This window comes from Sceloporus occidentalis, unplaced genomic scaffold (genome assembly GCF_023333645.1).
Source record: "Sceloporus occidentalis isolate IW3139 unplaced genomic scaffold, rSceOcc1.0.p SCAF_107, whole genome shotgun sequence".
Lineage (NCBI taxonomy): Eukaryota > Metazoa > Chordata > Lepidosauria > Squamata > Phrynosomatidae > Sceloporus > Sceloporus occidentalis.
The window spans coordinates 1274746-1302497 of NW_028317087.1; the positions used below are offsets into that span (position 1 = coordinate 1274746).

The 27752-nt window shown below is 46.0% G+C and overlaps 1 protein-coding gene across 3 annotated transcripts in view; it reads left to right on the top strand.

Moving 5' to 3' along the window:
• The first annotated feature begins 6374 nt into the window (after positions 1 to 6374).
• LOC149283246 (protein furry homolog-like) overlaps positions 6375 to 27752 on the top strand; it is an 82971-nt gene continuing 61593 nt past the window's right edge. Inside the window, exons 1-2 of one of the 3 annotated variants that reach the window (XM_089497761.1) lie at positions 6375 to 6542; positions 9570 to 9579. In XM_089497761.1, coding sequence (XP_089353887.1) covers positions 6375 to 6542; positions 9570 to 9579 — 178 coding nt within the window. Of the gene's footprint in view, positions 6543 to 9569; positions 9580 to 24254; positions 24265 to 26916; positions 26933 to 27752 lie in introns of all 3 variants that reach the window. The other 2 variants (XM_089497760.1, XM_089497759.1) reach the window with 2 other exon arrangements.

A 27752-nucleotide genomic window follows, 5' to 3' on the forward strand; every position in this document is an offset into this window, starting at 1 on the left:
TCGATTATAAGACGAGGTTTTTTTCAGAGCAAATGCTCTGAAAAATACCCCTCGTCTTCTAATCGGGGTCGTCTTCTAATCAGACCTCAAATAGAGTCTGATTAGGAGACTAAGATCCAGATCCCCCGCACCGCTGCAGGGGACCTGGATCCTCCTGTCTCACCCGACTCCCCCCCCCCCATCATACACACACTTACCGGTGCTTCCTGCTGTATTGCCGGGGCAGCGGGTTGACGTCTACGCGATCCGCGTAGACAACGTCCGCTGCAGCCGGAAGGAGGTGTGGCTAGCAGCGGGGGTTGTCTGCGTCCGTCGCGTAGACCTTCCCCGACTGTCAGAGATCTCTGATCTCTGACAGCCGGGGAAAGTATAAGCGACGGACGCATACAAACCCCCGCTGCCAACTCCACCTCCTTCCGGCTGCAGCAGAAGGCGACGTCAACCCGCTGCCCCGGCTGGAAGCACCGGTAAGAGAGGGCTGAGAGGGGAGGGGAGGGGAGAGTGTGTGTGTGTGTGTGTGTTAGTTAAATGGGGGTATAGGGTGTGTGTGTGTGTGTGTGTTAAATGGGGGCATAGGGCATTTCTGGAGTGGCGTTAAGGGGGCATTTAATAGAGCACTCTGCCTCCTGAAATGCCTTATACACCTATATGCCACTCTGCCCCATAATATGCATTTTAACCCCCTAAATGCCAGAGTGGCATATAGGGGTATAAGGCATTTCTGGAGGCAGAGTGCTCTATACAATGCCTTTTAACTCCCTTAATGCCACTCTGCCTCCTGAAATGCCTTATACCTCCCTATATGCCACTCTGCCCCATAATATGCATTTTAACCCCCTAAATGCCAGAATGGGATATAGGGGTATAAGGCATTTCTGGAGGCAGAGTGGCATATAGGGGGTCAAAAGGCATACCATGGGGCACAGTGGCATATAGAGGGTTAAAAGGCATATCATGGGCCACAGTGCCATATTGGTGTGGCAAGCCTGGGGGCAGATGTGCGTAACTGGGGGACAGGCTGGAAAATACAAGAAATAAAAACAAAAAAAATATTTTTCTCAATCATAGCTTTTATTAAAAAAAATAGTTTACATGAATTAACATTTACTGGTAAAACTTTTTTCCTTTAGGGTCGTCTTATATTCAGGCTTTTTCTTTTTTTCCTAAGTTAATATTCAGATTTTGGGGGGTCGTCTTATAATCAGGGTCGTCTTATAATCGAGCAAATACGGTAGTACCATTGTCATGTGACGTCTACAAAGAGTATATTTATTATGACAATAATTTCTTAAGAAACGCAGGAACTTAGTGTGGACCTATAGTTCATTGATAATTGTGCATTAATTAGCAAGAGTATACCAGAACCTGATCTCTGGAGCAGCATTCACGCCAACATACCCAGTCAGTCACAGTCACAGTAACGCGCGCGTACACACATACAGTCACAGTAACGCGCGCACACACACAGTCACAGTAACGCGCGCACACACACAGTCACAGTAACGCGCGCACACACACAGTCACAGTAACGCGCGCACACACACAGTCACAGTAACGCGCGCACACACACAGTCACAGTAACGCGCGCGCACACACATAGTCACAGTCACGCGCGCGTGCGCACACACAGTCACAGTAACGCGCGCACACATACAATCACAGTAACGCGTGCGTGTGTGCGCACACATACAGTCACAGTAACGCGCGCGTGCGTGCACACATAGTCACAGTAACGCGCGCATACAGTCACAGTAACGCGCGTGCACACACACAGTCACAGTAACGCGCGCGCACACACACAGTCACAGTAACGCGCGCGCACACAGTCACAGTAACGCGCGCACACACAGTCACAGTAACGCGCGCACACACAGTCACAGTAACGCGCGCACACACACAGTCACAGTAACGCGCGCACACACACAGTCACAGTAACGCGCGCACACACACAGTCACAGTAACGCGCGCACACACACAGTCACAGTAACGCGCGCGCACACACACAGTCACAGTAACGCGCGCACACACACAGTCACAGTAACGCGCGCACACACACAGTCACAGTAACGCGCGCACACACACAGTCACAGTAACGCGCGCACACACACAGTCACAGTAACGCGCGCACACACACAGTCACAGTAACGCGCGCACACACACAGTCACAGTAACGCGCGCACACACACAGTCACAGTAACGCGCGCACACACACAGTCACAGTAACGCGCGCACACACACAGTCACAGTAACGCGCGCACACACACAGTCACAGTAACGCGCGCACACACACAGTCACAGTAACGCGCGCACACACACAGTCACAGTAACGCGCGCACACACACAGTCACAGTAACGCGCGCACACACACAGTCACAGTAACGCGCGCACACACACAGTCACAGTAACGCGCGCACACACACAGTCACAGTAACGCGCGCGTACACACATACAGTCGCGCGCACACACACAGTCACAGTAACGCGCGCACACACACAATCACAGTAACGCGCGCGTGCACACACATACAGTCACAGTAACGCGTGTGCACATACAGTCACAGTAACGCGCGCGTGCGCACACATACAGTCGCGCACACAGTCACAGTAACGCGCGCGTGCGCACACATACAGTCGCGCACACAGTCACAGTAACGCGCGCGTGCGCACACATACAGTCACAGTAACGCGCGCGTGCGCACACACATACAGTCACAGTAACGCGCGCGTGCGCACACACATACAGTCACAGTAACGCGCGTGCGCGCACACATACAATCACATGTATTCATGCAACTCGTTTATCCTGCGTGAACCCTCAGCCTGTCTGTGCAAGCTGTCGCACTACTACCGTGTGGTCATGCAATGTAACGTTACATTACCCTGCCTTTCCCTGGAAATTAGGGCTATAAAGAGGTAAACCCAGATTGTGCAACAGCCCCATAGCACCCCCACCCAGGATCTACCCATGGTATAAATAAAACATGTAAGACTAGTGGTAAGTGCATGCTTTTTATTCCTCAATGTGCTCGACCACAATGTATAGATCAATATTTCCATACATGCATCTTTCTTTATACAGATGTTAAAGCCTCAAAATCAAAGTATGTAGGAATTGCTGGCTGTCTTTTGACTATTACACTGTTGTGATCTTTCTAATGACCATGTCCTTCACCTCTTAGCTGCAGGAACTCGCTGTCCTCTGATGGTCCCATGCCAGACATTCCACTCTGCTGATCAGCTCTGGCATCCTGATACTAAGATAGATGCTCTGAACTGCAGGCTATCACCAGGACCCGTCTCTAATAATGTGAGTAGATTGTTGTGATATCTGTACACTGTCCACAACCTAATGCTCTCAAGTGAAATAACGGAGATCTTCAGCAGATTATTGACTCTTACAAGCATTTACTAGAGAAGATCCTGTGTGTTCTCAACTTAGCCTGTCTAACCTTGGTATGGAGAAGTTTCTGCAGGTAGATCCCGCTCATGTCTTGTCAGTCTTCACCATCGGTGAATGGGGTGATGCTGGTGCAAGGAGGGGGCTGCATTACTTGGAAGCACACTATCCAGTCTCCAAGAACATAGAAACCTAGAATTTGACTGACGATAAGAACCATCCAGTCTGCCCATGTTTTCCCTATAAAGACCTCAAACTTTACTTGTTCCTTGAACTTGTCTTCAGCATAGCATTATACCTATCCCTTTTATATATTCACATATACAAGTGTGGCTTTATAATTGAAAATGAAGTTCAGAGACTGCTTTGTCTTAAATGTCAATGTATTTTGTTGGTGTACATTATTATATAATGTATAGGAATCATGGAGTAATGGTTAACCTTTTCTCGGACTTCTAGTGGCAAGGGAACTTTAATCTTAGCAGAAAATACATTTGGAAGGGAAATAATTTTTGTGTGATTATAATGATAATTCCTATTGTATATTGCTGGTCTTATGGTATAGGTGACTTGGGCAGCTGCCTAGGGTGCTGAGATACAGGAAACAGCCAGCAAAGCCAGGGCCACAGACGTTCTTGTTAGGGCTTGCCTTGAGGTTGACTAATGTGAAGCATTGTAGGGTCTGCCAGTAAAGCAAGTTGACTGTCACCTGTGCTGGGCTATGTGTGTCCCAGTCCCCGATGGCATGCAGAAGTCTGTGTCATTAGGCTGCTGGGTTTTGTAACGGTCTGGGTTAGAGGACTACGTCGGGATGCGGGTCCCGCGGGACTGGTCAAGAAACTTGTGGGTGTGGGCGGTTTTTTGGGCGTTTGCATTGCTCGTACACAGCGTCTCTTCTCTTGTTCTGCCCAGGAACCCAGCGGAGTCACGTGAATTTACGTCATGTCGTATGACTCCGTTCCTGCTTCCCCTGGGCGGGATAAGAGAAGAGACACTGTGTGCGATCTGGTGGTATCTCTGGGGTTATAAGAGATATCTGGGGGGGGCACAGTGGCATATCATGGGCTATAAGGCATATCATGGGCTATAAGGCATATCATGGGCTATAAGGCATATCTTGGGCTATAAGGCATATCTTGGGCTATAAGGCATAGCATGGGCTATAAGGCATAGCATGGGCTATAAGGCATAGCATGGGCTATAAGGCATAGCATGGGCTATAAGGCATAGCATGGGCTATAAGGCATATCAGGGGCACAGTGTGCTGTGACAGAATGTTTGCGGGAGCGGGGGGTAGTGGAACATATGTTGCGGGAGCGGGTGGGAGTGGATACATGTTGCGGGAATGGGCGGTAATGGTCAGAAATTCAGCGGGAGCGGGATTAAGAAAACAGTCCCGCGCAGGGCCCTAGTCTGGGTCACACAGCTCTAGTTTTTAAATCCACTTCTTCTGTACTTGGGATCAGCAATACTTTATGCAGAAGTATTCATTTTAAACGGTCCGTTTTCTGAGAAAGAAACTGAAAGAAAATCTGACACCTCCCATATTTCACTTACAAATATGTTTTTCTATTCATGTACTTCACAGAATTTTGTAATTATTTTTCGATATTGTGTGTGTTTACCTGGGAATTGTGAAATCGGCAAGCATCGTTCAGTATTGCTTTATTGATCTGCATGGCCCTCCTTATTTACATTTTTTACGTTCTTGTTTTGTGTGCAAATATTGTTTGTTTTTTTGGAAAAAGAGGCCATTTCAGAAGCTGTTCTGCAGTTTTATAATCTAGTTATATACTATTTGTGATTTATTCTATTCAGGAGAGCACGATCTCTTGTGAAGAGGAAGAAGTACTAATTCTACTTGTTTACTTTGGTGTGAAATACCTTTAAACATACCTACTGCATAACGAGTGAAAACAAGCTTTTCAAGAGTTGATGTGTGCCCCCCCTCGCTCATAAGACATTGCAGTCAGTATTTAGTAATGTCTCTCTTCATGGAGTTTTAAGGGTGAGCTTTGAGATTACTTGAGAAGCTGTTGCCTTGATAAAGGGAGAGCTGGTACTCTCCTCTTTTTTCTGTAAGTCGAAATTGTTATGCTGTGTGGCTCTTTGTTAATTCCTGTTTTATCCATTATACAGTGATACGGAATATGATGGCGCTTTATAAATCAGTAAATAATAATACTCTCTAAAACTTCCCTAAAACTGAGTGTTGGTGCAAAAGCAAGAATAGTATGGCATACTTATGTTTCTATAGTTGGCATACAGTCAGGCGAGTGTGGCCCCTTAATTAGTTCTGATCTAACTTTTTGTACCATCTCTGCAGATTGTTCTGGATTACAGAGAAAATCCAGCTAGCGCTTTTATTCAACATTATCGTCTCTATTTAGTAAATGTGATTTAAGAACCGTAAAGTTCTACTCTCATTTCTCGACATTGTAGCTCTGTAAGCGTTCTCCGGAGCCGCGAGAAGGTGCCGAAGTGTTTAGCAGAGATGTACAGTACGTGACCCTCCTGATGGAGCCCTGTGCTGGCGATAAGCCTTATCTTCTCAAACAGTCTCACTCCTCCCAGCCGCCTGCGTACCCACAAGTTAACGCGAATGAGCTAAAACTGGCCTGCTTTGGTAAACTCTGTATTAGTTTCTAATTGTGTAATCGGCGGCAGTATACCTGCTAGTGCTGTCTGTGGCAGTAACAAAGCCCCTGTGTGTCGGAGCCTTTATTGCCGTTGGTTTATGAGGTCGCTATCGTGTGTTTTATCAGGTTGTACAGTACATAGGGGTTAGAATGTACTCTGTAACAGCTGGTTGTTGACCTGTTGTTGTCTGGAACCGCCCAGCATTACGGTGACATCACTATGCAAAGCAAGCCCGGCAAGTCCACCTTAATGTGTGTTTTCAAGGAAGTTGTAAGTACTCTTTGCCGGGTGTTTGCTGCCAGAGCGGAGCTGGCTTTTTGTCAGGGATGTGATCGAGAATGGATTTTTTGAAAAGGGTAGTGCCCTCAGCAGTTTCTGGAGAGGTGGTCTTGGGGGTCGGAGCCACCGTGCGCGAAAGCTCCCCAAGACTCCTAAAGATGAGACGCGTAAGCCTGCTGTCTTTGGGACAGACCATAGACGAGGACCATGAGACGGACTTCCAGAAAGTAAACTACAGATATAAAAGACGGCCTCTAGGTATTGTTAACGCTGTAATTATTATTACTTATGTCATAGTGGTTTGGGAATTGGCAGACAACAATCATCACTTGTAGTCTATTTAACCAACTTATAAGCAGCTAGCATGCAGAACTGCGAGTTAACAATGTGTTCTGTGTATGTACCATATATATAATATATACGTGTTTATAAAGATATGATGTATATCTATGTGTAGAGATTGTTAAAGATAATATGAGTGTATGTGTGCTAAGTGGTGAAACCATATTGGTGTGATGTTTCATGTTCATTAAATGAGTGAGGAAAGGTACACCTTTTGTAAGCACATCAATCAGGTGTTCTCAAACAGGGCTTCAGGAATGATGTGTTTGCTTTAGGTGGCTCAAGATTCAGTTTTTACACCCATGATTATCAAATATTTGGTGAATAAGTGAGAGTGCCCTGAATCGGTTACATATGCAGACCTCTCTAATACGGACTCTCCAGCCTCGCTGGTTTTCTGTAGTTAGACCAAAATATGAAGATCTTTTTTTGACTTTTTTTTCAGATTATTCTATAGATTTTTTTTTTTTGTAAGTTTTGGTATAATGTCCATAGATCTTTGACCTTTTATTGTTCATTTGGCCCATCTAGTCTGCCCATTTAGTCATATAGTGACAACGGTCCTTGGTCTTGTCTTATATTCAGGATAGCTTCATGTCTATTCCGTGCATGTTTACGAGCATTACATGGGTTGGGAGCGGGAGGACGTTTGGGTCGTGGCTAAACGCAGGGTTAGCAGTAGGAGGGTGTCTGGGTGCGGATAAACGCAGGGAAGGAGGATAGCGTCCCCGAGATCCGGGAGAGCAGCACTTCAGCCGGAGACTCCGGGTTAAACCGGTAGACTTCCCAGATGTGGTTATGTGTAGTGTTTTCTGACAGACGTAAAAACATGACAGCCCCTAATCAGCGCCCATGCCAGGGGTCCTAAACCGGGGGGGGGGGATTTCAAAAGTTCCTAAGATGATGTACTTATTATAGAAAAGGTTAATCAGTTACCAGAATAAGGAAACCGTGCTCTTTTAAATTTCTCTACAAAAGGAGCTGAAGGTTATGCTAATTTTCTTAAAGGACATCTTTAAAAACGAGCTTGCTTCTGATTTTGTGAAGTAATAGTTTTCGCAGTGTGTGTTGTCATTGCCATACCGGGGTACCTTCTCGGTTGGACAAAAACCCCCACAAAGCCTTCCATATAAAGATATCGGTGCATCGTGTACACACATGTATATGGGATACATACATAGCTTCTGCTTTTTGCTTTGTTTTTCTGTGTTTATATCATAACGCTCTATACTGTGAGAGGTTCCGGCTCGTTCTTTGTGTGCAGTACACGTGGAGAAGCTGACAAACTAAGGAGGGGGCAGCGTACCGTGTGTGGCACTCCTTAATACGGCACACCTAAGACACTTCACACGGATTTTACTCCAGTGCTTGTGAAAAATAAAAATGCACATTCATGGGTTATGTATTGTAACCATTACGTGGGAGAGTGGCCCACAACACAAAAGTTATAATGTGTCCTGCGAGCTCTTCTAGTTGTTGGAATACGTATCCCATTGAGGAAGAAGTCTTGGCGAGCGTCTCTGTCCTTGCGGTTCAGATACATTGGGGAACTGCAGACTGACCATAAAGTAGGCCCTTCAATTGAATTACTTTAGGACCAAGTGAACAGTCCCTAGAGGACCAAAGACATGGCCGGTACCTCATGGGTTACAATTTCTGCTGCAGTGCCTATACCAGGCATTGCGGGGAGAGGGCAGTCTAACAGTCCCGTATCCAGCGAAGCGATCAAGAAAGCGGTGCTGCGGAGAACCCATTTCTAATCATTATGTGATGAGAATGAGAAGTGCAGGGAGCTGAGATTGCTGGGAGTTTTTGGCATACACCAATTCATGTGAGCCATTGCTCTATTAAGGTTAATGTTACACACAGATAAAGCCGGAACTCATCCAAAAATGTTCCTTTCCTATTCCTAATAAATAGTTACAAAGCCTTATCTGTCCTGGAACAAAAATATGTCTGTAAGGTGTTAGAGGAGGTTGTGGAAGTCGTGTGATGTCGGTTACCCTTTAGCGTTGGCGCGGCGATTGTAGTTTTAAGTTTGTTTTGTTTCTTTTTTTACACAATCAAAGGTGGAAGGTGAAAGCTGTTTATCATTGTAGCAGAATGTGGGTTTGCACAGAGTGCGATGTAACGTCTTCCTCTGAAATAGAAACTGAAACGTTAAAGTCTCTCTGTAACTCCTTGAACCCGGGCTTCATGAGACTCGGTCGGGACTCGGTACAAGGCCACCAGATGCCATTTAGTGTTTACTTAAGTGCACAATTCCTCTTTTAAACCACTTAAGCAGTGCTTAACCCCTTCAGTACCGGGACGTACCTGGTACTTCCTGGTTAACAGTCACCGGTAGACCGGGACGTACTAGGTACGTCTCCTCCAAAAAACGCCCCCACATCACCACAATCGCGGTGATCGTGGGGGCGCTGCTGCTGTCTGTCCTGGGCAGACAGCACAGCCTGTCTAAGCCCGCCCCCCCAAGCCCACGATCACTCCCACGGACTGATTCTCTAGGCAGAAACTGCGATTGCAGAAAAATCTGCAATCGCGGTTTCAGCTGCCACAGGCAGCTTCAGGGAAGGGTGGGGGGGTATTGAATGGGTCCCCACACAAGTGTGGGGGCCTGATCCAACACCCCCCTGCTGCCTGATCGCTCCATGAGAGCGTCAGTGCAGCGTTAACCCCTTCAATGCCGCGATCGCGGCATTGAAGGGGTTAATTCCCATTTTTTTAGGGGGTTCTGCTGCTGGTGGTCTGCCTGGAAGCCCAGGCAGACCAGCAACAGCAAAAACGAGCCCCCAGAAGTCCTCTGATCAGTCCTGTAGGACTGATCAGAGAGACTCCTCCCCTACAATCTCCAGTCTATTGTGCTGAAAAAAACAATATATGATTTGTGTGGGTGCACCAATTGATAAGAGAGAAATTACAGTTGAAGAAAGACATGGCAAAAACACAAAAACGGCTCCGGTCCTTTAGCGCCACCTTAGTATCAAAATCCCGGTCCTGAAGGGGTTAAAATCTTCTGTTCGGCTTTAAGGATACATAAATTCATCTATTTAAGGTACCTATAGTATGTAAGCGGCCAGGACTGTTCCAGGAGGTTTTAGAGCTAATACCTAGTGGGCCACTGAACCTGTAACCAGCTTGCAACCAACACTTGGACCTCTCCGCCCTGTAAAAAGACATTAGTTGCGTCCTCTTTCGTGACAGGTTTCCAAATCCAGTGCTGGTATAGTGCTGGGGCTTTCTATTGTGTAGGATCTTTTTCCAGAAAGTAAAATAATGCAGATTGGTGCTTTTCAGTAGTTTACACTATAAAATGCCGATGACTTAAAGCTGCTACTTATTATTCATTATGACGTTTTTAGGCGGCCGCGCTCTGAATCCCCTCGCCGGGCTGTAATGTGCAATACCTTCTGCTGTTAATCTGGAGAAACCAATTTATTTCTGCTAAAAGTTATGTAGGTCTCTTAGAATTTGCACTTTTCTTCCCGTTATGCGAAGGTTGACAATTAATTACATTTTCTACACCATTTTTAATCATTTCTTCAATTTGTTTTTAATTCCCTGTGCATTCGGATCCTGGTAAGTTTATCTGACTGCAGTGTTTTCTCACCGCTTGATCAATCTAGATCTTGACACCCAGGGCTGGCCCAAGACCTAATGCCCCCCCCCCCCATTATCTACCCTTCCTCCCTCCCTATTATCTACCCTACACCCCCCCCCTCCCTATTATCTACCCTACACCCCCCCCCTCCCTATTATCTACCCTACACCCCCCCCCGCCCATTATCTACCCTACACCCCCCCCCCGCCCATTATCTACCCTACACCCCCCCTCCACCCATTATCTACCCTACACCCCCCCCCCCCCCCTTTGTACTTCACTTACCTTTCAGGAGTCCTGCGGCGAGTCTCCCTGCTCCGCCATGGTGCGCGCTGCTTTACTGCTGAGCGCCGGAAATGACGTCATATTCCGGCGCTCAGCATTACAAGCCGGCACCGAGACCGGGCTAGAGGGCTCGCAGAGGAGAGAGAGGGGCGCCGAGCGGGTACTGAAAACTTGATGAGCTAAAACCACTCGGCGCCCCTCTCTCTCCTCCGCTTAAAAAAAAAAAAAGGGCTTGGGGCGGCAGAGTGCCGCCTCTTCAAAAGTGCCGCCTTATATGTAAATGTAATGTGAAATTGCAAATAAAACACCAAGCATATACTCTTCAGACCAGAGGAGGACAGGCCGCTGGGTTTAGTAGTGTGTCCTGGATCGGCCTTCCATATTGTGTCCGGCACCCATGTAGCTTTCCCTCCTATTGCAGTCGGAGTGTCCAAAAGGCTAATAGACTCATTGAGTGAGATTACTTATTGGCTCTCTCCTGGCAGTTCTGTACAAGAATTTACGTTTTTCTTAAAACTTTAGCAAAAAAACAAAACAAAAAACATGAGTGGTGTATGTGCAAATAACCTTAAATAAACACACAGACAAATGAACTTGGATATAAAAAGGCCGTGGTATTTTATTGAGGCTTTAATAAAACCACAATTAAAATTAACCGTTTATTAACCATAACCATGAAAAGCTGTCCACCCCCCCTTAATGGGCAGGTGACCCATACCCTCAATAAAAACCACGACAAGGGGGGGGCCCCAACGCAATACAAGCTGGCTAGTTACCTTTCCCGCCTTAATCTCTCACACGACCCATAGCCAATCAGCAGCTCACCTAACTACAACGCACAGCTGAAATAAAATGCGCTTGTGATACTACCCGCCCTATTAACCCCTACCCGCCCAACACCCTCATGCAAAATTAAGGGCCATGCGCCCCCATGTTGCCGTTATAGTTTTATATCGCATTAAGCGGTAAAACACTCCTATGCATTCAAAGAATTAAGGAATGGAAGGAGTTGCCTTTAAGTAGTCTTTTCCATCACTGTTGGGAGAGGTTGAGCCGTGGATTTGGCCGCTCTGACGTGAGTCACATCCATTTTTGTGTGGGTGTGGGTGCCCTGGAATTGGCATAATCGTGTACCGAGCAGAAGAGTGTGATGTGTAATCCTAAAACAAGACACTTCATGGGGTATTGCTGTAGCATGTAGGATTTAGTGCTAAAATGGGAGGGTTGTTTCCTTCAGCATGTCGATTCCTTTATTAAGAAAATACATTGTGTTGTCAGTCACTGAAGAATAACTACATTAAGCGAATAAAACCCACATGGAGCTCCACGTACCACCTGGCAGATGCTTCACAGAGCCTGGCTTATATCGGCTGGGTAACCATGTTTTATATATTTGATAATTGAGAACATTAAGTAAATTAAAGGGGAGCCCCATGTGCTGCACACAGTAATGTCAGCTGGCACTGACTTGTTCTGTATCTCTTTTTGTTCCAATAAACCTTCTTTATCTGCAGACCTGTCATTGAGGAGAGACAGTCACCCAAAACATCACCACATTGAGTGGATTTTTATGGCGATACCAATGAAGTCCGTTTCTCCATAGATGTTCATTGGTGATGGTATCCGGCTGGTTGGACGGAGATGTTGTATTGTTTCCCACAGGCTGTATGAGTAGTCAGGGTGTTTAGTACATTGGATGAGGAGCTATAACACTTATAAATGGCCAATATGCAGCTGCCTGAAAACACATGCAAAGAGGGTTTTTTTAACGAAAAGAAAACAGTCTTAAATACCCCAGTATAATACCCTCTCTATTCTGCCCACTGCACTCATTTGCCCCATCAAGGCATTGTATGGGTGCAGAGAAAGTTCAGTCTGTTACATGTGGTCAGGGAATGTTGCTGTAGTTACATACTCTATGTTGAAGCATGGTGATGATGATGATGATGATGTCTCCATTCCCTGGGTAACTGCCCTTTTGCTTTCAGTTGTAATTGGAAGGCTGTATGGCCGGTGTAGATCTTGGGTAATTTGAGTCTTCACTCCAAATACGTTGTGTTTTATCGCGCTTCTGCAATCGCTTAATCCGTGCTAGAAGTCTCTGAGAAAAGAGTACTTTCTGAATGAATTTTCTTGGCTCCTCACTCCTGTGTTGCTTTTTGAAGCAGCGTAGTGGAGAAGAAAAGATGGAGACAACCACCAACACGGTCTTCTGAGATCAAGAAGCTGCCGGTAATCACTGATGGGCGTATCAATAGAGCCAGTTCTGTTTCCATATAGGCCATACAGCCTTCGAAGTTGGGGGGCGATCCAGGGCAAAGTGTTGAAATCAACCACCCATGGCATTGATACAACTCTGACGTTGTGGGTATGGAGCAATCCCTCCCCCCCAGCATGCCCGTTTCAAGCTTTGGAGGGCGTGTGCGTCGTTAAAATGATGCAGCGTTTGGATCGCTCACTCCAGAAGTTTAGCTCTGGGTCAAACCTTATCATCCTTTCTGGGTGTTTAAAGCCCTCGGGAAACAGACAGAAAAGTATTGTGCTGATATGTGGGAAGAAAACCCCAAATCCTCCGCTACGGCTGTGGATGAAAGCGATACGGCTGGTGCTCTTGATGAGTTTGGAATTTGTTTTGGAGCAGCTGTCAAGTTTATAATTGGAAGGAGGTTATTATGTTGTGGCTGTGGGAGGATTAATATTTTGCCGTTACTTTTAGTAGTAGTAGTTTTTTTTCCTGGGGGGGGGTATTGTATTTTTTTTTTCTTTTGCACAAACTGTAGCTGCCAACTTTCCAAGCTTTGTTAATGGTGATCTGTCACTGGGAAAAGAAAACGTTACGTTAATCACACAGCATTAAGGCTTTTGTACAGCGCTACAGAATATGATGGCGCTATATCAATCGATACATAATAATTGCTGTCTTTTTGTTATGGTAAATATTTAAGATAAGATTCTCTGTAGTGCATTTGCTCTTCGGCGGTCCTTTGGCGCCACGCGCCTGACCTACTCATCTGATTGGCTTTTTAACCCTTTATAACCTTTTCGAACTGCTGCAGCAAGAAGTGTACCGAAAATGCTCCGTGCTTAAAGATGCAGTTCCACTTAAACATAATTTGCACCATCTAGCATGAAAATAAATGTCAGCCAATCTGTCCTACTAGTGTAAAGATGTGGTTCGGGGCGGCCGTTCTTCATGCTCAATAAAGGGAAACGCTGTGAGGTAGATGCCTCAGGCTTGTGATCCGGCAGGAATCCGTAACGCAAAAGAAACACTGATTTGTTGTAAATCTACTATTTTGGAGTACAAAAAACTGCAAAATTCTTAGAAGATTATCATAAAATGGCACGTGAAAATAAGTTTGAATCCATATGAAAGAGTTTGGGGGCTTGGCCGTGGCAGCCAATCACAGTTCCCATCTGTTCAGTCTCTTGAGGCTGCCCAGTGCAAACGCTGCATGCCGGCATACGATATAAATACATTATACCGCTTGTGTCACATTGAAGGGCTAGGTCCCCTTATCCCAAGCCGTTAATACAGTCTCATAATAAGCAGCTTTAAGATGTGTTTTGCAGGGAACTTTGTAAGGTTGGATATCTTGTCTTGATTTCTGCATTAGAATTCCTCGAGCCAGCGACAAGATCGTGGCCGTCGCAGTGTGTGACTTTGCGTAGATCGCACATCAGTAGCTTTTCCTGTCATTGTGTCCTTTGTCCACGTCTTGTGCCGTTTCCCCAGCGATGGTCGGACGGGAACACTTTGTTTCCTCGCTGAGCACGCGGGCCGTTTACTTCTGCGTGACCTCGGACGGGAACATCGAGCACCGTCCCGATAACGAGGCAGCCAAGTGTGATCTCTCGGGTGACGGCCGTATATACCATGTCCATCTGATACATTGTACTGTACACGTTTCGCTTCTGTCAGTGTACCCATTGTACAGCACTGCGGAATATGATGGTGCTATATAAATCAATAAATTATGGGACAGTAATGTGTTTAACCCCTGTCTGTAACCCTTTGGTCCAGCGCATGTCCAGCTATGTGCTGTAAACCTTTTGTTTACGGCTCGTGCTGAATGCATAATCCCAGCCTGGTTCTCGGCCGCAGCGTTAAATGATGGTGGGATTAATGGCTGTTCTCTAATATTCTGAGGTGCTTTTATATGTTATGCCGTTAAAGGGGCAGCCATGCCCGGGTTTTTCCGTCATTGATTGCTTAAGGAAGCTGTATCCTTCGCCGTCTCCATCCAGAGAAATGGCACTTTGGGTAGAAATGCTGCTGTTTGGTGACTTTAGCAGCACCACTCACATCCAGAATTCCTAATTGGGATTCGGTTCCCGTAACCCTTTGTTGGGGTTGCTTTTATTTTTTTTTATATACCTTTACACCATAAGTGTTTATTATTGGAGAGGGGTGTTGAGACTATATGTCTGGTGTCTTTGGGGTGACCGTATAGAGGATCTGTAGGGTATCCATGTATAGGTGAAGCGCATATGAGCTGCTAGAGCGGACGGTATCGCAAGCAGCCTGTCCAGTCTGCCTTTTATCAGCCGTTAGTCTCGCCTTAGAGTCAGGATAGCTTCAGGCCTTTCTCGCATCTTTACATTCCCTCAATGTATTAGCCTCTACCATTTCTGCTGGGAGGCGATCCACTTATCTACCACACTCTCAGGACACCTTCGCAAATGTATACATTTCCCTTCTCTTGGTTTGAAAGATTTTAAGTGTTGAAATTCTTTGTGGTCACAATGTTATTTATTGTTTTTTTTTATTATTATTTTCCAAAGAAATAACAAATAATAAAAAGAACAAAACATCAACATATCAATATACAACACAACATAATAATAATATCAAAACCAAAGAATTACAGCATCCAGTAAGGGGGACAAAAAAAGAAAAAAGACCCCACACATTCAAACTTACTACCATTCACACATTGGAACTCAATACTTGTTGTTTACATACCGAAAATTATTAACATTCTGCAGAAAGGGCAAACCCCAACCAGGTATCCCGGATTCAATGAAATGTATTAATCTCCCGACGTGTTTGGTAATAACCCCGCTCCATTTGACATTGAAATTTGATCTGATTTAAGATGTTCCCAATAGGTATTAATTCTTGCTGCTTCCAGTTTCTGGCAATAACTATTTTCATGGCTAAAAAACATTGTATGACCAAAGCCCTCTTGTTGGGTGGTTTAGTGGCCATATTAAGATGCAGCAGTGCCTGTTCCGGTGAGGGTACCAAACTAACGTTTATAAGATTAGAAATAATACTAAATAATTCAATCCAAGTCTGTCTAATCTTGGGACAGCTCCACCATATGTGACTGAAAGTCCCTTGCTCCAGCCTACATCTCCAGCAATCCGATAGGGAACCTGGGGTAAATTTTTTAAAGCCCCATCCCACCACAATGGGATGCGTACAGAATAGTAAATGTCATAACTATTTTATTTGTGTTTCTCGTGATGTGACACTGCGAGTTACTCTTCTGAGGGGGTTTGTGTCCATTTCCCCTGTAATATTTTGTATTTCATAAACTAATCGAGAAAAGCTGTTCTTGTGTTTTTTTTGGGTGCTTGAAATCTTTTTTTTTTTTTTTTTCTTTCTTTTCTTGATTTTGATGGAAACGAGCTGAAAAGTGTTATTAGAGGGAGCCGTTAGATCAGCAGCTGCTCTTTGCTTTGTGATTCCTCCCCAGCACATTTTAGCGCAAGGGGTGCATTGTGTTCTCTATTGGCGGCAAAGTATTTAACTGCGTGAGTACCGGTCGGGGTGCCCTGGGCCTGCTCGTTTGATATTTGAATGTGTTTGGAGGGCTGCTGTGTTTGCGTGAATGCATCGCCGTGCCCCCCGGTGCTTTACAGGTTAAAGCCGCGTTTTGGGGACGGTGTTTTTCTTTCATCCGCTTGACAATGTGAAGAATTTTGTTGTTGGCAGCCGCTCTCAGGCGTCGGATCGCTGCTGTGCCACGCGGTCTGTTACAGAGCGGGTTCGCGGATGATGGAAAATGCCAGCTGCGAGCGCAAGGGCTCCGGATCAGCGCCCGCTCCGCGCCGTCATAATATTTGCCGCCTTTTTAAATGATAGCGCTTAGTGTTCGGGAAACGGCTCGTCTGTTCAGTGATGTGCGGGGGGATTGGAGCTCTGTCCAAACACTGTGTGCGAGATATTTCGGAGTTCCACGCATGTCACCTTGTTTCAGCACGTTTAGCAGGAAAATCCTTTTGCTCCATCGCATCGGCCCTTGGAGGGTGCGCGGCGGTACACAAGTGCTGGAGGCATTCTGGGTATAGGAAGTGCCATCCTGCTTGGAGGATATCGGCATTCCATGGCAGAGCGAGGGATCATGGGAAACGAACCCATGCCTAGCGAACCCTAGCACTGGAGCAGACCGGTGTGATGATCCCCACAGCCGGAGCCTCGAATGGTTTATCTGAGACGCTGCAGTTCCACTGGCTGCCGGGTGCTAGTGACAGGATTAGCGGTAGTAGCGGGCGCTGCGCGGCGTGGCAGCTCAGACTATGTCACTAGATGTCACCGCGTTTAGCACCATCTCTGCACACTTACTTTCCATCAAAAGATTAAACCCCCCATAACCACGCCTGGGAACTTTCGAAATGAGCTGACCCTGAAATATCAACGCTTTAATAGTCCATCAGGAAGTGTTAACAAAATGGAAATCTTGACTTGTCATTATAGATACTTAACTTAATCACCTCCATTCAAGCAGGGATATGAATCTTCACATACTGGTAGCAAAGGCATCCATTTGGGGGTCTTATATACGATCACATCAGTGCCGAATAGGAAGGAGCCGGTTCCTACGCAATTGGTGACGCTTTTACTGGAGATGCTTTTCCCCCAGTACGCCATCACTGTAACGTAAGGGCCAGTGTTATGTATATGTGCGCATGCATAATATAATATATATATATAATATATATATCGCAATCTCCGCTCCCCTGACAAGCCTGTCACACACACCTGGCCCTTTAGCTGCAGCAAACTAAGTATTTCATTTGCAATGTGATGCCAGGAAGAAAAGGGTTAATGCAGGCCTGACATTTATATGGGCGTCTGTCACGGTTTCTTTTGATTAACCATTTCATTGCTAAAGGGGATTGCGACTCATAAGGGAAGAGCATTTCTCGGCGCCGAGCTGCAGGGCCGCTTTAAGAGGCTTTTCTCGGGCGGATGATGTCCGGCGGTGTGTTTGATGCAGCCGGTACGTTGATCGGTCCGGTGACGCGCTTGGCTCCCTCGTGGATCTGTAATGAAGAACCTTTAATGTCACAAACTATAGCAAATAAAAGCCCTCACTGAACGAATGCAGTCGGGAAGGGGTTAATGCATATCGCCGCACTTTATGGCAGTGCTGTAATGTAGGTGGGCGCTGCAATTAGGCGCCGGCGTCAGACGCTTTGAGGGACCGGAAAGACACTTTGAAATTAGCCAAGTAATTTTTGAGAGCGGCGGCTCGGCGCTCGTTACATCCCCTTTCCAGCGGCATCTCGAGTGCATATACCCGGTCACTGCTCCGTGGCAGGAATCGTGGAAAGAATGCCCCGGCCAGAGACGGGCAGCAGGACGACGGCCAGCTGCTGATGGGAACACGCGAGATCCTGTGACGCGTTTTAACTAATTGAGTCACACGGAATGTGGAGAGATTGCCCGTGGGCTTCCTGATCGCAGCTCCTCGTCTGTTTACTAACAAGCGCCGAGCCCCGGCTAGCACAGGGTTAAATCCCCCGTGCGGTGACTTGATGTTCCCGCCGCAGGAGAGGTGGGGATGTCCTTGAGCCCCTCTGACAGTACAGTGTGCCGGGTGTTCTCTCCCCCCCCCGTCCCTGCCGAGTGTCTGCAGCGAGCCGTGCGTCATTCCGAGCCTGCATGTAATGAAGCAGCGACACCGGCAGCCTCTGAGAAGAGAGTGACCGCGGCCGCCGGCCATCATGTTGAGTCTGCAGGAGTCCGTGTTCTTTGAGATCAGCATCAAGTCGCTGCTCAAGTCCTGGAGCAGTCACTGTGAGTAACCGTTTATATGTCCGCCGTGATCGGGCCGCCGCTCCGCAGCTGATTAGCCCTTTCCCTGTTCGGTGGCACGGAATGCCCCAGTAATGAAGGGCTGCCCCGCGCGGTGTCCCGGTTTCTTCGCCGCTGGGTCTGGTGTCTGTTAAAGCCTCCCGTTAACCGACATACTGACTCGGCCCGTTTGAAGCCAGACTTACTGCAGTCTATATGGGCGATACATGCAGGTACCGCACCCAGTATGCGGGCTATGGGTGGTGAGCTGTACTTGGAGGCCGGCTGATGCTGTAGTTTATACATGGAATGGTACGGGAGTTATAGGATGCATGCTGTGCCGGACTCTGAATGACACAGGAGCTTATAGGATGCATGCTGTGCCGGACCCTGAGTATATAGGATGGATGCTGTGCCGGACCCTGAGCTCATAGAATGGATGCTGTGCCAGACTATGAACGGTATGGGATCTTATGGATGCATGCTCTGCCGGACTCTGGTACAGGAGCTTATAGGATGGATGCTGTGGCGGACTCGGAGCTCATAGGATGGATGCTGTGCCGGATTCTGAATGGTACAAGAGCTTATAGGATGCATGCTGTACTAGATTTTGAGTGTTGCGGGCCAGTATAGAATGCATGCTGTACACTGGCAGTTCTAGTTATTTCATACATTCTGGAAACTAAAGCCAGCTGCATATCGCTGTGATGAAGGTAATAAACTCTCAGAACCTCACCATTACCAGCCTGGAGCGGATCTAATGTGGGAAGGAATTATCGGAGGTTACGTAGGCTACACGATACGGCCAGCTGAATGCTTCCAAATACCAGGGATTCTGGAGATGTGAGAAAGTGGGGTGTACGGTACCCACAATGCACCTCATTACTGAGATTGTCGGCCATGTAAGTCCTGCAGCAAAAGACCATACATAGTCCATTGAAGAGCTGAAGTGTAAAAGAACACACGGGCAGAGTCAGGCCAGTAAATAACACCTAGTAACATTAATAAAGTAACCTGAAAGGATGCAGGGACTCTCAAACACCCAGATTGCTTTCCATGCCCTAAAATGCCACAGAGTCCTGGGGGAAGTAATTTTGTGCTGCACTCCCCACTTCCTGTCTTTCACTCATTTTGTGAAATCAATTATGAAGCCTATTTTGTTCCTCATTTGTGATATTAAACATCTTGAACCGATTCAAAATCTAAAAACATTTGCATTTTCACTTATTTCTTTAAGTGTTGCAAGTGGTATTTTAGCGAATCTAATTGTGTCGCTTCATCTATTGGCCCCACAATAAAGATCCGTGGACCTGGCTTTACCGGTTTGCTTATCCAACACTATGTTGTTGCTGCGCTGGCAATCGTTTCATCGTAGTCAAGCTTTTTTTTCTTTCACCGACAACAATGAAGTGACATTCATGCGGCCGGGAGTCAGGATGCAGACTGGGTGCCAACGTTTTCGGCATGATCTTTTTTCTTTCTTTTGTGAAAGTTTAAGCGTGATCCTTTTAACTCTTAAGCCTCTGACACTACTTTAGGGACGAGGAATGGCTTATTCGGGTCTATGCCTACGTTATATGCGTGCTTGAACTGGCGTCATTGCGAAACATTTCTGCTCTCAAACGGCCCCCCTGCATGCGCTGTAAAAATGATGCCAGCGTATAAAAAGTGATTTCCTAAATGCTGAATTAGTAAACCCCCTCTGGCGTTGTTAAGAGGCTTGTTTGTTTGCCGTCTGTACAGTTTAAACATTTGTGTTCAAGCGCTCAGTCTGTCGTGTGTGTGCATATATAATAATATATTATATATATATACATTTTTAATTTTTTTATTTTATATATAGTACGTTTTGGTCAGAATGTGATGGTATCACAACATATTAAAATTAAAAGAACAAACAAAAAAAAAAAAAAACTTGCCTACTCTTTATATTGCACTGTCAGCATTTTTTTATGACATGTAGTTAAAAAGAAACCGGCGATCAGATACCTGCTAACATTGCTTAAGCAGCACAGAAAATAAGTGTTACCGGGTGCGTATATATTTAATATATTAATAATAATATTAATATAATATATATATATATATATTAAGCTCCCTTTGAAGAAAGTGTGAGTTGCCCCCTTTCTTCGCCCTGGCTTCTCCTATGGGAGAGTTTGTTGCCCAGCCCCCACCCCTTTGTGGCATCTTAGTTTTGGTGAGCAGCTGTAACCGGTATATGTGACGTTACTGGAATCCGGTGCTACCGAGCCCTTGAATATTCCTTAATCAGTAATTGCGAGGGTTTGCCAGCGTTATATAACTGAAGTGATGCGTTGCTTCTAGTACATTCTTTCTTTCCAGCCGGGAACTTGCTGGGATTAATTGCTTGCGCTGCTTAATGAAGTGCCAAAGCGTGTGTTCCTGCTCTATGACCCGGTGCAAAGCTGTGTGTGCTTGAGATGCACCCGAATTAGAAAGCTAAACCATGGGTTTTAGTGAATAAATATGGATGAGTGCAATTCGAACAGGAGGGGGAGGGGTGCTCATTAAACAGTCCCAAATTTAACCTTTTTTTAAAATAACCATTGTACGGGGTCAGCTCGACCTTTTGCTGCAGGAGAGAATCGCCTGGTTGGCTGCACAGAAAGCATAGATAGTATATAGTTGAACAAGTCGCCCTCACTGCTTACCGAATAAGCCCCCAATTAACACGTTACGGAAAAAGATCGGCAAATAGGAGTATATTTACTTTATCCCCGATTGGCTTGATGTTAAAGCTGGATTAACGGCAGTGGCAGTCATACGCTGGATGCTATATTCCGCAGAGCTGTGCAATGAGTACATAAATATAAACTAATGCAAGTAATATACATTATACTCGATAGGGGCAAACTCCCATAAGACCTTCTGGGGTAATATGCTGAGAACGACCTCTAAACCCCGGGGAGTCAGGGCTTCTGGATGTTCTTGTTTGCTTGCTATGTTCGTGTCTCTGGCACTCCGAGAGTTAAGTGCATTTATAGAAATACATTTGCCGTCATTACGTTATGTAATAACCTTGACCACGCACCGCTTAGCGCCGGCTACCTTTCCATTTACTCTCCGGCTCCAGTGCTGGATGTCGGATGATGAGATAATTGACGTGGTCCGCCTGGTTTATGTGTAGTCCGAATCGGCGTCCTCCTTTAGTAAAATGCTCGTGTATCTTTTATACCTATTGGAAAACTTCCATCGAGCGCCATAACTAGAAAAACTTGGGCGCATGCAAATAATAATAATAATAATAATAATGTGTGAAAAGAACTGTACATTGACACACCTTGTTTCTTTATCGCATGTTTAGAATATGGAGCATAAAAGTTTTTGTAGGTAGGCGCAGGTTGTGGTGACCGTTCGGTGTCCCATGAAGCCTCTTTTAATCTGTGCAGAATAAAGTATGTAGCCGTCCTCAACTGCGCATGTCTGCTTCGCTTTTCCGATCTGCCGGGCTGCGCCTGCTCTAGTCCTTAACGAGATCGATACGGATCTTCCGCATGTGTACCTTTACGGAGTTTCTGATGGTTTTTATCGGAGTGTAGCTTGAAGCTGAAGCTCGGGTTAGGGAGATGAAACTACAACTCTCCTGCCAGCTCCATCTTTAGTGAATATAATATATTTTGTAAATGATGCAGTCTATATCTAGTGATATATTGTGGCCGGGGGCAGTTCACCCACTTGGGCAATCTGCCGCTTTGCTGTGCCGCTGGTTACAAGAGATGTGTGATCTCCCCAAATGGCCCGCTGAACACCGTCATCACAGCCTCCTTATGATGCCTTACTAGACGCTTCACACCGTTAACATATGACATCATATCCTGGCGCTCCGCTGTGAGGATTGCGTCTTTGCGCTTTGAGCGTTCCCGGGGTAAATATGAGGCTGCTATTACACGTGAATGATGTGCAGTGCTTGGGAAGTGGACTTCGAGCCCGTGTAAAAGCGCTCCAGATGGCCGTGTGTTGCCGTGCTGGTACTCGGTGCTGATTGACCCCTTCATGTCGGGAGCCTGTTGCCAGGAAACAAATAATATATTGTAAATAATTACCAGACCGGTGACGCTGGAGTGAAAGGTTCTGGTGAGATGTAACGGTACAGACCGCCGCTCCGGGCTCGGATTCGCGTGGTTTGGGAAACGTTGGCGGAGGTTCGTATTAATCGTGTTGCTTTAAGACTTTTGGCTTTGAGGGAAAGTAAAGAAATGCTTCTGGCCTCGGTTACAAAACCGTTACCATTTATTGCTACATCAACAGGAAGCAAACATTGGGTGGTACTTCGCAGGGCGCGGGATTATGGAAACACTGTAATTAGTCATGGCTTTTTTTAAAACACTTTCCAGACAACCGTCTTCTTTAGACTCAGACGTGCAATAGTGCAACGCCATCCCGCCTACTAAAACACAAAATAAAACGCTGTATATTCCGCTTTACCCGGTACCAGCCACGCAGCGACAGCATTCAAAGCACTGCCATGGCACTACAATCCCCATCATCCTTCTTGGAGGTCTTGGAGAATTTTGTTTAGCACATTGGAATTTTGACAGGGAATGAACAGAAACATTACTGACCCCACCACACACAGGCACGCGCATGCGCACACACGCTAACACCGCTATATAACCCGTATAGTGTTAGTAGCCGTGGTGTTCACCCTAAATCATAAGGCTCCGCAAAGTGCTGTCTGCGTAGCTGAAAATGTAAGCGTGCGATTGACTTGTTGGCGTGTAAGTAGCGTGTACTTCATGTTTAGGGAGCACCTCTGTCATTTAGCATGATGCGGACACTTTAATGGCTACTTGCGGGGAGTTGGCTGGAACACGGATGGTGTGGGTTAGGAAAGGGATGATTAAGCGGGTGAACACACGAGCTAACGGAAGCTGACAGTAGCCCACATTGTGGTATCTGGTCACCTAAGCGCCGAGGAGTCCGAGAGGTGGAGCGAGGTGCCGATTTCCATCTGTGCTGCCGGATATTGTAGGACGGGGGTAACGGCCCAAATTTGTGTGTATCTAGTGATGTTTAATGTTCCTGATGGAGGGCCAGGTCTCACTCATCAATTACACAAATAGCTCTCCGTCTGTTTATGGCGCTTGCTGGGCGCTGTGTAATTAAGGGCTCCTTCATACATATCCCATCTAAAGAGAAATAGGAGGAATTACCGGGTAACCCTAATGGCCTTCATTACGGAAACGCATTATTACCTGTTCACGGGGCACGCGCTCATTCATTCCTCGCACACCGCTGTATCCTGCGTACTGTGACTGAATGATGGGAATTGGGAACCTTTGCAATGCAGGGAATATTATCTAATACAGCATTTGCTTATTTTGAAGAATTGCAAGCATTCAAACACTAAGGCGTTCGTGTGTCGCCCGTTTATTTTTAGTAACAACACACATTGCAAAGAGCCCCATCTCCGGTCCCGTGCTCGGGGGATCTGCACCTGTCGTGATATCTGAGTTATGGAGCGAGATCCGCTCCTTTCTGCTGCGCTTGTCCATACGGACATGTTATGGAGAATATCGCGGCATTAAAAGCATAAAACGGCACTTTTTTTTTTTTTTTAAATGATCAATTGTAATCGCTCTCGTATTTGTTGTTTGGCTATTTCTTTTAGCAGACAATAAATGTTTTATACATATATTTTTTTAATTAGCTCTGAATAAGGTTTACAGCAGTGTTACATACACAGATTTTGCTGGGAACACTTAATTGTCATGTGACCTAGCAGCCAGCACTAATAGGTTGTTGCTACAGAACCCAAAAAAAGCTTAAGCCGTGAGATTGTGAAAATTTTTGTGTAAGTTTTTCTTACTCTATTCAGTATTCTTTTTATTCTTTTGCACCCGCTGCCATCCAGTTTGATTGGTGAGAGGTTGCTTAGCAACCGTTTGACGTCCATTTTTATTCATTAAGAATAACCTACATGGAATTGTAAACACCGACGTTGAATGACAAAAAAACCCCCCCAACCCTTTACAGATCATTCACGATTTGTGATGCTCCAAAACCAACATAATCGAGGGTAAAAATCCTCAAACCCCTGAAGTTTATAGACAGAACATACGACCTGGCAAAGGGTTTGGTAACCTTGTGAGTGCCGAGACCTTCGATAGACTCTGATACCTGTGTTATTGGGAAAACACTGCAAATGTTAGATTCAGGGCGTGTTTTCTGTGTATTGTTTTCAAAATATACGCTGAAGTAGCTGCTGGAGGTCAAAGCTCTTCCCAGGTCCTCGAGGTTACTACAAGTATTCTTCCTCTGAGGCCCGGGCTCGGCACATGTGATCGCTGCACGGTCTGCCTGCCGGCCCCTCCCCCCGCGCAGGCCTCCCACCGCGCAGGCCTCTGTTGGAATCAGTGATTTAGCGGTGCAGTTTGTCTTGGTAGTCGGAGTCGCCTGCATGATTGTGTGCAGCCGGTGGAATTCTGATCTGCCGACCGGCAGCAGTTATAGGACAGTAACCCGAGGGTAGATATGAAACGATAGACAGGGTGTGATTGTAATCGCTGTAACCTTTGGCAGATAACGAAGCCGTCATCTGCGCTCACCTGCCTCAGCAGCACTCCTCATCTACATGTCATCGGTGGCAGGGTTGGGCCAACTTTGGCATTCAGCAGCGGTTGGAGTACAACTCCCATAGCCCTCAGCACCGGACCTGCCGCATTCGCGTATCTGGAAGTTGACGGGAGCGCCGTTGGTGTGAAAGTGCAGCTAATGGAGAGCTTGGGTTTAATTGCTGAAATACCTGAATACTGAGTAATAATCGCACATCTTTATTAAACGCGCAAAAAATGAACTTTCTGTCTAGGGATAAAGCTGCTTTTCTGCAACGTTTGCTAAGAGTGGCAGGTAGAATCTGGAAAAGAAACCCAGCCGTTTATCACACCCCAGATCAACCGCTTAACGTTATCGGAACATCTCAAATTACTACTTCCTCGCCTCTGAAAGCCTAAAACTAGCTATTTTCATCTTTCCGTTTTATACCCCAAATAAACACGAAAAGCTTAGAGTATTACTTTTTATTATCATTTATTTTACGCTAATTATAATGCATTAACTCAATCTAAATGAATTGCACTTAACTAACTCTGAATTAAGTTTACAGACCCACCATTGTACAGCTACCATTATTTAATAGGGAGCCTTTTGTATGCGGCAACTGATGACATCATCAATGTAAATATTTTACATCATCTGCAGATTGGATTTCTTTGTTCACAAACATGCTTGCTTTTAAAACAAGTGACTTTTTTTCATGTAACTTGGCACTATTTTCACCCGGCATGATGAATATAACAGCCTGACCGTGGTGTGTGGTTATCGGGGAAGTATATTTTGTGTGCATTTCAGCTCTGGCGTCAATCATTAACCCTGCGCAGGGCCGTACACCAACACCCGTCATCGTGGCACCGGCCGCTGTTCCAGGAACTCTAGATGAAATCTTTATCGCCGTAGTCGTAACTCATCGTGAGCGGCTTGGTACTATCTCCACTTTTCTCTTATAGAAAAGGGAATTTGAGTATTTTTTTCCTCTTTTGTGGAGGGTCTGACTCACTGGTTTGCTTTAATTTGGGTTTTTCTTCGTTATGGAACTAATTTCCCAAGTAGTTATGGAAACGCAACACGCAGAGGGATCAAAGGGATGAGTCCGGATCATTAAAGGCAGGTGCGGCCCCCACAAACCATTAACTTAACGATCAGACTTCGCTTCTCGAAGTTTCAGTCTGCATACCGCAAGCGTCGAGACACAAAATAATAGTTACGGCATTAAGTACATTTTTTACAGGAAGACCGGCCAGTGCGGGCCGATAGCAGTCACTCGAAGCGCGTTACGGACGAGCAATCAAACTATTTGGTGTTTGTGATTACAATATTTGTGTAACGGACAGAAGCGCGCACTAGAACTCGTGACTTGCGCCGTGTGTTATATAGTGTGTTATATAGTGTGTTATATAGTGTTATTAGTGTGTTATATAGTGTTATATAATGTCTCATAAGGGAACTGCTCCAGTACTATAGTGTAGTAGTGCTATATGGCACCTGTAGCAGGGCAGCCGCTGGGGACTACAACTCACATGATGCTCAGCCAGCTAAAAGGCTGCTTGAGGATTGTTGGACTCCATAGTTCTCCGCTTGTCATTAGCAGTGGCTGCACTGTGACCCAATTAGTAAGGTAATGTGATATTGGTTTTATCATATTTAATATCTAATTATATGTAATATTTCATTATATATGATATCTGCAACTTGTGCTGAAGATGGAATATCCAATAAAAAGGCAGGATTTTTTTGATGGGGGTATACGAGTCTCTTTTGCCTCCAGTATAACCCCACACGTAGCAGCCTCGGGGAGAAGGCGGGCCGTGACACATCTTTCTTTTCTTTGCTCTCTTGTGGGTTGTGTTGTCGCTTCTGTGAGCATCAGGATATGGCACTGGGGAAGCCTCGGCGTTTATCAAATGTATGGAACAGAGACTCCGATCACCTGGACACCAGAGGGAAAGAGATCGGAGGCTGACCGACACCCCCCCCCCCCCCCCCGGCCCTCAATACACGGATGGTACCCCTTTAATTGCATCGCCGCCCTGCGTTCATTCACTAGATTGCGTTAGTGCGGCAGACGAGATAAGAATACTACATTACATGAGCATGAGGTCTTTACATTTCTACGCAGACAATAACAAGCAAGACCGAATATGGCTTTCACAGCCGCGGAACACTCGACACATTATTCCCAGTAAACAATGGCCGGTTTGTTCTGGGGCCGCGGCTTAGCGGTGTGCTCGGCTCTGTGGGAAATCTATGATCAACGGCCCGAGTGCTGCAAGGGAAACCTCTACCAACATGTCCGTCGTTCCCAGTCAGGATAAACACTATAAGCAATACGAACGATTGGCGAGCCTTCCGCGCATGGCGAGGTGTATAGGTGATGGGGACAGTGTCAGACTTTGGGAATATTAGACACAGAGTGTTCTATAGAAGAAGAGAGAAGCAAACTTGATTTTAAGTACTTTTTCGTGTGCCGGCATTTGTCACAATGCACGATTACTTTGTAGTAAAAAGGGCTGGTTTAGTGCTTGGATGCTATATAACGCTATATAAGCCGCGTGTATTTTATGTGTGTTTCTCGACATATTGCGTTTTTTGCCCCTCATGGTA